At 46.5% G+C, this 10950-nt stretch overlaps 2 protein-coding genes and 1 pseudogene across 2 annotated transcripts in view; all 3 read left to right on the top strand.

Moving 5' to 3' along the window:
* LOC142907024 (uncharacterized) overlaps nucleotides 1-10950 on the top strand; it is a 183127-nt pseudogene that overhangs the window by 72934 nt on the left and 99243 nt on the right.
* LOC116958166 (uncharacterized) overlaps nucleotides 1563-10950 on the top strand; it is a 128998-nt gene continuing 119610 nt past the window's right edge. Inside the window, exon 1 of the mRNA XM_076055940.1 lies at nucleotides 1563-1613. The gene's annotated coding sequence lies outside the window, so the exon portion shown is untranslated. The remainder of the gene's footprint in view (nucleotides 1614-10950) is intronic.
* LOC142906986 (uncharacterized) lies at nucleotides 1951-7713 on the top strand. The gene is made up of 2 exons (XM_076055882.1): nucleotides 1951-2031; nucleotides 4810-7713. The coding sequence occupies exon 2, from the start codon at nucleotides 4838-4840 to the stop codon at nucleotides 6503-6505; it is 1668 nt and encodes a 555-aa protein (XP_075911997.1). The 5' UTR covers nucleotides 1951-2031; nucleotides 4810-4837; the 3' UTR covers nucleotides 6506-7713.

The following is a 10950-nucleotide window of genomic DNA, read 5'->3' as shown; positions in this document are numbered from 1 at the left end:
GGAGGAGCGGCTGGTATCTGTGGAGCTGTGTGCTGGGTACCATCTGTCGGCGGGAGCGAGAGACGATGAAGCTCCCAAGCATTTCACTACGTTACCAACATCATATTTGCACTCATAAGTCGCTTGCCTATTTGTGTGTTTCTTATCGAATCTCATCTCAAACAATCGAAGGACGCCTCCCCCTAAGTGGCAGCTGCCCCTGTGTGGCACAAGGTGGCCCTGCACCGGCCTGCACGTGGACATGAGTCTGTCGGTAGGGGGCGATCATTGACGCGCCGTCTCCGTTGTGTAGTTTCTGGATAATGTTTGGAATTGCCACAATTTTGACCGTGACACCGACATGCAATGACCTGTGCGTCGTGAATGACACAACGCTATGTTTTTACGTCTGCCGTGAAGCAGACTGCGCACATTGTGGTGCATGTTACTGGAGTAGCCAGGTGTGCCTGTCTGATTTGAACCTTGAACCTCTGCAATAAATAGAGAATGCGCTACCATATTCTTGGTTCTTTCGGTAAAGTCACGTAAATAGAAAACAAAAATGAAGATAAAAACAGCGTTATTTTTATTTAAATTGTCATTTAATCTTTTTCTTTAACGTAACAGGTTTTTTTAATTTACGCGACTTTACCGAAAGAACCCAAGAATATGAATTCCTGCCAGTCACGAAAGTTTTAAGTCAAAATAGAATGCACCACCAACTCGGCTCGCGTCAATCTGCGTGGGGGGGCCTGAGAGAGTTTCTCACCGACGCAGAACTTCCATGCAGAGGGCTCCACGCAGCTTCGTGCGGAGCGACAGGCCAGGTAGCTCCCACACAGCGTGGCGCAGCTGATTAACATTTATATTGTTGGTTCTTTCGGTAAAGTCACGTAGATAGAAAACAAAAATTGGAAAATAATAAATTGATGAAAAGATGCCATTTGTCGACTGACTGAGATGACTGTGCCCACCTATGTGCACACGCACACAGTGTACACACACAGTGTACACACACAGTGTACACACACACAGTGTGTACACACACAGAGTGTACACAGTGTACACACACACAGTGTACACACACACACAGTGTACACACACACACTGTGTACTAACAGTGTACACAAACACACACACAGTGTATACACACACACTGTGTACACACACACAGTGTACACACACAGTGTACACACACACAGTGTGTACACACACCCAAGTGGTCTCTGTTCAAGGGAGGGAGCAATGGAAAATGAATCTAAATCAACTTAAACGTCAACCCCTATCTGTGACGTCACCACTCACCATAACCTCATCGGCAGGGGGATGTGTACCTCGCTAGTGACGTCATGTCACCAAGGTGTTCACCCCCCCCCCCCGTCCAAGGCGCCCTTGAACGTGACGTCACCTCTGCCTGTGTCGCTGCCGTTTTCTGTTCACGTTGAATCATATTTGGGCAAGGCCACGCCCAGTGACTGGCGGATCATTAACATAATCTATTCACGTACGGAGCCGCTCATTGTGGGAGCGGAGTGTTATCGTTCCCCACAAGTGACGTCATGTCACCTCTTGCTGCCGCGTGACGTCACGAGATAACAGGAAGCTGCTGCTCTGCCCGTGCACTGAAATCCGAGGTGAGAAATTCTCATCACGGTTGTGGTGGTGGTGGTTGTTGTTGTGGTGGTTGTTGTGGTGGTGGTTGTGGTGGTGGTAGTGGTGGTGGTTGTTTACCGAGGTAGAGCCTCGCTCTCTCTCGTAGGGATGTCAATTGAGTAGCAGCGAGCATGGAAGCGATGTCCAGGTTGCAACTTTACAGCGCGGGGCCTAGCCACGCGGGGCCTTGCCTCCTACCCTCGCCTGATCGCGTTTGCTTCAATTATCTCGCTTAAGTTTAATTTGGCTTCAGGCGGCTCGCCACTTTGTCACTTTGTTTTACTTTTAAATATTCACGCGGTTTGTATTTATTTTTCTTTTTTACACCAGGCCAAGCCCGCTTGAGCTGCTGTACCGCTTTTTGTTTTCAGAAGCGACCTGCCCACAACACAACACAAGGTGAGGCTCCTCAACAGCGTGGCGGTGTTCACTCTGGACGCGTGGCGGTGTTCACTCTGGACGCGTGGCGGTGTTCACTCTGGACGCGTGGCGGTGTTCACTCTGGACACGTGGCGGTGTTCACTCTAGACGCGTGGCGGTGTTCACTCTAGACGTGTGGCGGTGTTCACTCTGGACGCGTGGCGGTGTTCACTCTACTTGGTGGAGTGAGGAAGCATGAATTCTGAGCAGGTGAAGGTGGCCAGGCGTGGGTCTGGACACACCACCACCTGTGAACCATGCCAGTGTGTGACAGTGGTGGAGCCAGTGGGGGTGGGGTAGGCACGTGCCCCCCAACGATCCGATCGAAATCCCTAATTTCGATAGGATCATTTGGGGCTTATTAGTAACTAGCTTCACTACCCGGCTTCGCCCGGGACTTAGATTCTTGTCTTGGATAAATTTCATATCCCTTATAGTTCACTGAAAAACCCTTAAAAATGTTGATGCTTGCGAGAAAGAAAAAAGGCGAAACAAATCAAGTTACCTAAATCGGATGTTTTCACTCAAGGAAATTTAACCTTAATCCACTTCTACGCAAGGTCGCTTTTGGCCACTCGGGAAGGGAATAATGACGTGGCGAGCTGAAAATAGTCGCGTTCACTTAGAAATTCCAAACGGCATAAGCTGTTAAAATTTTCACGACGCCAGAAGTCAGCGTTGGAGAGGTTTTGCTGCTTCACACAAACAAACATGTAATGTTCCGCTTCATATTTAAGATAGCAGTTCTACCCGTTCTTCGCACGGAGGATATGTATTGAAACTCCGAGAAACCAATGGCTTCATCGGCCAGGAGCGAAGCGCCACCTAAAATCTCCCGGCACGCTGTTAACAGCCCTCTCTGTGCTGCCAAATACATCTTTCCCTGGATGTTCTTCCCTGAGTATGTATCTCTGCTACCTTGTACCTCGTATCTGTTCACTCTGTCTATGCTGGTTTGTTCAACCCGGAGGATGAACACGAAATTTAGCAGTCTTCTGAAATTCGTGGTCTACCATGAAAGTGTCTAACTGTGTTGTTGTCCTACTGGTTTTGCATCACGTAATTTTTCTTAGGTTTTGTTGAGTTCTCGTCTCTCATCTTCTTGTTGTATTTGCCTCCGTGCAGTTTAACGCTCTCTATGTGTTGCGTTGATGTCACCCTATGTGCTCCATCGCTATTTGTTTTTTTACACCTGATGATGATCGCTTGTGTTGCGTTCGAAACGTCGTGATTTATTTTAATATAATTTTATTATATTTCTACATACGGGACTTTACCGAAAAAAAACAATGAGTAATTTATGCATTCACGAAAGCTTCAATTCTATATTCATTGCAGAGCGCTTAACTCAGGTGTGTTGCGGGTTGACGCCACAAACTTCATGGTCATACAAAATACAAAAGTCTATTTTTATACTTTTTTCATTGTGCACGGTATGGAACCTACCGACATGCCAAATTTTAAGTGTGTAGTATGTCGGGAAGTATGCTAAACATTTCTAACAGACACACACACACGTATCCACACATTTCCATTTTATATATAGGCTAGCTTTACTACCCGGCTTTGCCCGGGACTTTGATTCTTGTCTTGGATTAAAACACGGTCTTCGCGGAGTGTTGGGTGGGGGGGTGTGCGTGACGTCAGCAGGCACACTGCGTAACGATGCCGCATAGGGTGACATCTCAGATATGATGGCTATTTTAATACTTTGTGCATTGTGTCCAGTCTGGAAGCTACCCACGTGCCAAATTTCCAGTTTGTGTTGCATGTCGGGAAGTATGCTGAACATTTCAAACAGACACACATTCCCAAATTTCTCTTTTAGAAATATAGATGAATCAGCATTGTGCAACCCCCACTGCCATCGTGTGGCATATTATTACGTGCCAGGGACTCTATGAGAGGACAACAGTCCGTGTTCATAATTGTCAATAAGTTACGGCAAAGCAGTTACAAGCGACTCACAGAATTGTGCGCAGTTGCGTATACAGTACACGACTTCCCTGAAGGCAAACACCGTCAGCGATCGCGATGCGTCGAATAAAAAGCATAGGACAAGTCCTTACTTACAACTCCTGACTAACAACTCCTTACTAACAACTGCTTACTTACTAACAACTATCATTTTTCATTGCTGAAAGGGGTTGCCTCCCCTACCTGAACATCCTGGCTCCACCTCTGAGTGTGTGAAAGGGTCAAGTTTGTATTTGCAGTAAAGTCTGAACTCTATTGAGCATGGAGGTTATATCAAAACAGTAGTTTGTTTTTGTTTTCCTCTGCAACTCTTAGTAAGAATGTAGTCAGGAAGTCATCACAGCACACGTGCAGCTGAAGTCGGAACTGTTCATCCCAGCATCCAAGGACATCTGTGCCTGGCTTTCACACCTCTACGTTGTGATTGAACATTAATTTATGCATTTCTGCATAACACAAATAGTATTATTTTCAACACCCTTTGCTACGTCAGCTGAATTTAGCTTTCATAAATATTCCTTTTGAAGCCAGACAGCCGAAATTGTGTGCTCGGAGTTTTGGGTTAACATTTATTTTGAAGATACGAGGGCTTCCAGGCACGTTTATGACCATTTGTGTGCCATAACAGCCCGTGTGATTAATTTGGGACACGTTTTCACTATATCATGAATATATGAATAAGTATAGAGAGTGTAAGTCACGTGTGACTGTGTAATGCATTCCTCTGTGCATCGATACTGACGTGTAGATGGTGTGGATATTCTTTTTTTCTGTCTACAGCTGTCGCTTCCTCTGCAGAATTGATCTGATGGAGCAAAGGCACTCGGCGCAGCTCGGTGCAAAAAGGCAACAATGCGACCGGTGTGCATACAGCACGGATAGTACTGCACATTTGACACGGCACCAGAGAACCAACACCGGAGAGAAACCCTTCAAGTGCAGTGTGTGTGGGAAGGCGTTTTCAGATTCATATCCTCTTGTAGCACTCCAGAGAATGCACACGGGAGATAAACCCTTCAAGTGCAGTGTGTGTGGGAAGGCGTTTGCACATTCACCAAGTCTTCATGTACACCAGAGAACACACACGGGAGAGAAACCCTTCAAGTGCAGTGTGTGTGGGAAGGCGTTTACACGTTCACCAAATCTTCATGTACACCAGAGAACACACACGGGAGAGAAACCCTTCAAGTGCAGTGTGTGTGGGAAGGCGTTTTCACATTCACCACATCTTCATGTACACCAGAGAACACACACGGGAGAGAAGCCCTTCAAGTGCAGTGTGTGTGGGAAGGCGTTTGCACATTCACCAAATCTTCATGTACACCAGAGAACACACACGAGAGAGACACCCTTCAAGTGCAGTGTGTGTGGGAAGGCGTTTGCACAGTCACCAAATCTTCATGTACACCAGAGAACACACACGGGAGAGAAACCCTTCAAGTGCAGTGTGTGTGGGAAGGCGTTTTCACAGTCACCAAGTCTTCATGCACACCAGAGAACACACACGGGAGAGAAACCCTTCAAGTGCAGTGTGTGTGGGAAGGCGTTTGCACGTTCACAACATCTTCATGTACACCAGAGAACACACATGAGAGAGAAACCCTTCAAGTGCAGTGTGTGTGGGAAGGCGTTTTCAAATTCACCTAGTCTTCATCTACACCAGAGAGCACACACGGGAGAGAAACCCTTCAAGTGCAGTGTGTGTGGGAAGGCGTTTTCACAGTCACCAAGTCTTCATGTACACCAGAGAACACACACGGGAGAGAAACCCTTCAAGTGCAGTGTGTGTGGGAAGGCGTTTGCACGTTCACAAACTCTTCATGTACACCAGAGAACACACACGGGAGAGAAATCCTTCAAGTGCAGTGTGTGTGGGAAGGCGTTTGCACATTCACCATGTCTTCATGTACACCAGAGAACTCACACGGGAGATAAACCCTTCAAGTGCAGTGTGTGTGGGAAGGCGTTTGCCCAGTCACCACATCTTCTTGTACACCAGAGAACACACACAGGAGAGAAACCCTTCCAGTGCAGTGTGTGTGGGAAGGCGTTTGCACAGTCAACAAATCTTCAAGTACACCAGAGAACACACAAGCATCAGAAGATCCACAAGGAGGGGAATCTGAAATCAGCTTGTGAAAGTCAAAGTGCCACAATGAGCCCATCCCTCATGAATCAAGAACCGGAAGAAAATCCCAGCTTGGACACTTTTAAAGGTATCGAGGTGAAATATGAAGAGGTGAAGGTGAAATGTGAAGAAGTGATGGTGAAAAGCGAAGAAGTGAGGGTAAAATGTGAAGATGAAGATTCAACTCCAAAATCGGACCTTCACATCGATGGAGGCAACGTGAAGCAGGAGGAGAATTCTGACTGTGAGGCAGAGCGAGGCAACTCCCAGCAGTTTGTGGAAGTGGAGGTGTGGGTGGACTTCCTCCGAGACAATACAAAGTCAAATGGAGACGCGGTAGATATGTAAGCTTGAGACGATGTCGCTCCAATAGATGCACCTTTGTCACAGGCCTTTAATGACAAGAATGTGAAGTTGAACACTCAATTCCTAGGTTCAACCTGCAGGGTTAGAGCGGCCAGTCTTTGTGGACCTGTGGTTTGCGTAGATCTCTAACCATGAGCGAGAGCCAATAAGCTCCCAAGCTTTCACAAGGTTCAAATAATTCCATTTATATGGTGTTTGCTTAATCGCCTCTGGCAATTCGGAGTTTTGAGTGGTATTTCGGCTCAAACACTCGAAGAGCACCCCCAAGTAGCAGCTGCCCCTGTGTGGTACAAGGTGGTGGCCCTGCACCGGCCTGCATGTAGACAAGAGCCTGTCAGTAGGGGGCGATGGTTGATATGGCATCTCAGTTGTGGAGTTTGTAGGTAATATTTAGAATTTGATAAATTTTGACCCAGACGCCAGCATGCAATGGCCTACTCGTTTTTGAATGGTGCAATAGTATGTTGTACATACACTGTTAAGCGTATTTTTAAAAAAAAATAGCTTCTTGTTAGTACGATGCAACCTGATGCAGTATATTTCACTGCAGTAATTCAATTTTGTTAATATGCCTGTCAATAATTTAGAATTAATACTTGTCTGATTGTGTGCGTACATGTAACATTGTCTATAAGGGTCAAACATTGAATAAGTGATGTTAGGACAAAGTGTGGGTTTTGGAAGTAACCTGTACACATAACTCAGGAGAGACTCATTGTTCTTGTGATACAGGTCAAAGGATATTTTTTGTGTTTTCAGGAAGCATCTCCCTCTGGAGCAACTCATTGTCTTTGAAATAGGGAGCACACTCGGATCATTCATCACTTACAAGGCATACCACTCAAAAGTTACACGTAGAGGAGATCCATTCTCTACAACACGAATTATAATTTTGTATTACGTGTTGACGTTTATTTTGTCGAACTAGGACATGAAATGGTCCTTGCTGATTAAGATCTGGATGTTCACAACCGAGGGCTTGAAGCAAACCTGACTGCCTGCGGTGCCCCTCACAAACATTTACGGCCTTGGGCCAGGAAAGTCACGAAAAAAATTGCACACGAACGACGTCTCCACGCAAGCACCTGATGCTCCGTTTTGAAGTTTGAAAATGAAACAACTTTGAATTGTGTTATGTTTTGAATTGGATAATTGCATTTCTTCATTAAAAGCTTCTTCATTGAAAACAATATTTCGTCTTCTTGGTTCTTTCGGTAAAGTCACGTAGGATGGAAACAAAGTAATAAAACAAAATAACATTCTCACGACGTTTCGGCCACAACACAAGTAGCCTTAATCAGGTGAAGAAACAGGTCTGTCCAGAGGACAGCGCTTGAGTGAACGCTGCCAAGCAAAGACCGCGTCTTTATTAAAGGTGCGTGGGCGGAGTTAATTAGCATGTTACCCAGCCCCCACCTCCTCAGGAGCGGAGGAGGGTGGCGGCTGGGCACAGGAAAACACCAAAGCAGAGCAACTAAGGTGCGTTGCTCTGTCCTGTGCTGCACCATAACCATGTTATAAACTAGACTAATATACAATGCAATATTATACCTTCCAATTTTTAAGCTACTTGGCATAATATCATATCAGAAAAATTCCACCTTTGAATTATGCAATGCGTTACTTTACGCTATATTTCACTATATTTCATGTGAAGTGTCTCTAGTCGTTAAGTGGATGGCCTTGCCGGGGGTTCGGTTCGATGCAGACTTTCACCTGGTCGGGATCGCGGGATCGAGACGAGGCGACACAGAGCTGCTGGCCGTGCGAGAAGACCGCCGTCTGCAGATCGATTCCAACGTGATCGAACGTCTGTCCCTGCGTCTCCGTCGTTCATGCAGGGGGCGCGTAGAGGTCTGCAGCGCCCCCTGCATGAAAACGACGGAACGTACAGCGTGAGTCACGTGAAGTTGTGCGTAAGCGCCATAACAAGGCGCTGTCAGCTGACCTGCCACCACGTTCACGGGTCAGCAGGGAGCAGCCGAGAGAGAGCGAGGTGTGTAGGGGTCGACCAAAGTAAACCCCTGCCCCCCCCCCCCCCGTGACCGGAGACTCACACCCCTGACCCCCCCACCCGTCCCTAAGGCCCCTTAAGATAAGACCTTCCAGAAGCTTCTGGGAGGGGGGGGTGGAGGTCAGGAGTGGAGGGGTGACCCCGACCTGGGGATAAAGGGCCGGCCCTCTGGACGGGCCGAGGCAGTGTTCACCAACTCAAGCCTGAAGACATCCGAAGACCTGAAGACTGGACCAGCACCCGGGAACCCTCAACCGAGGCTCTTGTTAGAGCCGGGTTGTAGCGGACCAGAGGTGACTCGGACACCCTGGGACCCTCCCCGAGCTCTAGCCAGAGCCGGGTTGTAGCGGACCAGAGGTGAGCTCCCGTACCCGGGCTGGGACGGGTCGTCCAGTCTTCCCTTAACGCCGGGCTAAGGGATCCCGTGGGTAGCAGAGACCGGATTGTGCAGGCTGTGATAGAAGGGAGGCTGTCGCTCCCGGAGGCTATCGGGTGGAAGGGGTCGTACCCCTGTCGTGTTACGGTAGTGTGTAGAGCCGAGTTCAAAAGAGTTATATTTCGATTTAAAGCTGTCGTGACTGCAAGGGTTCATCTTCTTTGGTTCTTTCGGTAAAGTCATGTAGAATGAGAATAAAATAATAAAATAACAATAAAATTCTCACGACGTTTCGGCCACAACGCAAGTGGCCATCTTCAGGTCAAATTAGCAGACCTGTTGGGACAACAGAGCTGCAATGAACGCTGTTAAGATTCGTAGCGACTTTTAAGCTGGTTGGGCGAAGTGAGGCACCTTGACAAAAGGGGTTTACATATCAAATAGCTGAGGGATTAGCTTGTGATTGGTCACAGAAATCGCTATGTTAAAGTCAACACCTACACATCCACAGAGGCAACTAGTAATTTAGCATTGAAATAGCTAAGGGATTAGCTTGTGACAGGTCACAGAAATAGATGTTAAAGTAAAGGCCTACACATCCACAGAGCTTTAATGAACGCTGTTAAAATTCGTAGCGACTTTAAGCTGGTTGGGAGAAGTGAGGCCCTTGACAAAAGGGGGTTTACATATCAAATAGCTGAGGGATTAGCTTGTGACTGGTCACGGAAATGGCTATGTTAAAGTCAAAACCTACACATCCACAGAGGCACCTCGTACATGGACGCCAAAGGGGGCTGCAACAACTCAACTGTCATACAGTAAACCGATGTGAAAAAAAAATCGTTCATGAGGCCATCCACATATACAAACACAGAGACAATTTCAACCGAGAAGATGGATTCTGGGGGGGTTTACATATCAAATAGCTGAGGGATTAGCTTGTGACTGGTCACGGAAATGGCTATGTTAAAGTCAAAACCTACACATCCACAGAGGCACCTCGTACATGGACGCCAAAGGGGGCTGCAACAACTCAACTGTCATACAGTAAACCGATGTGAAAAAAAAAATCGTTCATGAGGCCATCCACATATACAAACACAGAGACAATTTCAACCGAGAAGATGGATTCTGGCTTAGTAACCATTGGAAAGATGTTTTAAACCATTTCGGTTCTTAATTAATTGTATTTTACGAGGACCTTCAGACCGCAGCTCTTTCGCTGGCACTGACTCTTAATACCTCTCACACCACGGTTAATGGTATGGTTTATAACATGGAGTATAACAGCGCCTCGCACCTGTTTCTCCCCTCCTCCGCTCCGACCATGGATGGACTCGTCCGTCTGAACGGGGCTCGTAGCTGTCCGTGGTTCCGAAGTGGAAGGTAAGAATCCACCTGTTTTTTAAACCATATAACATTGTGATATAACATTGAGGTAGTTTATATTTTCGTTTTTTATTGGTTTACTATATGGTATTCATTATATAGTGTAGTGTATACCCAGTTAATGTTAATAGCTCAGCTTATTGAAGAATATATTGAGTACATTTAATATAGTGATGTAATTTAGAATTAGGTTGTTCACATCGGTTTACTGTATGGCAGTTGAGTTGTTGCAGCCCCCTTTGGCGTCCATGTACGAGGTGCCTCTGTGGATGTGTAGGCTTTGACTTTAACATCTATTTCTGTGACCAGTCACAAGCTAATCCCTTAGCTATTTCAATGCTAAATTACTAGTTGCCTCTGTGGATGTGTAGGTTTTGACTTTAACATAGCCATTTCTGTGACCAGTCACAAGCTAATCCCTCAGCTATTTGCACAAGCTAATCCCTTAGCTATTTCAATGCTAAATTACTAGTTGCCTCTGTGGATGTGTAGGTTTTGACTTTAGCATAGCCATTTCTACGACCAGTCACAAGCTAATCCCTCAGCTATTTGATATGTAAACCCCCTTTGTCAAGGTGCCTCACTTCTCTCAACCAGCTTAAAAGTCGCTACGAATCTTAACAGCGTTCATTGAAGCTCTGTCGTCCC

The sequence above is a fragment of the Petromyzon marinus genome, chromosome 73 (genome assembly GCF_048934315.1).
Source record: "Petromyzon marinus isolate PM22_M1 ecotype Great Lakes invasive population chromosome 73, UKy_Petmar_22M1.pri1.0, whole genome shotgun sequence".
NCBI classification, from domain to species: domain Eukaryota; kingdom Metazoa; phylum Chordata; class Hyperoartia; order Petromyzontiformes; family Petromyzontidae; genus Petromyzon; species Petromyzon marinus.
The sequence above is the reverse complement of the archived record's forward strand: the minus strand, read 5'-3'. Positions and strand labels throughout refer to the sequence as shown.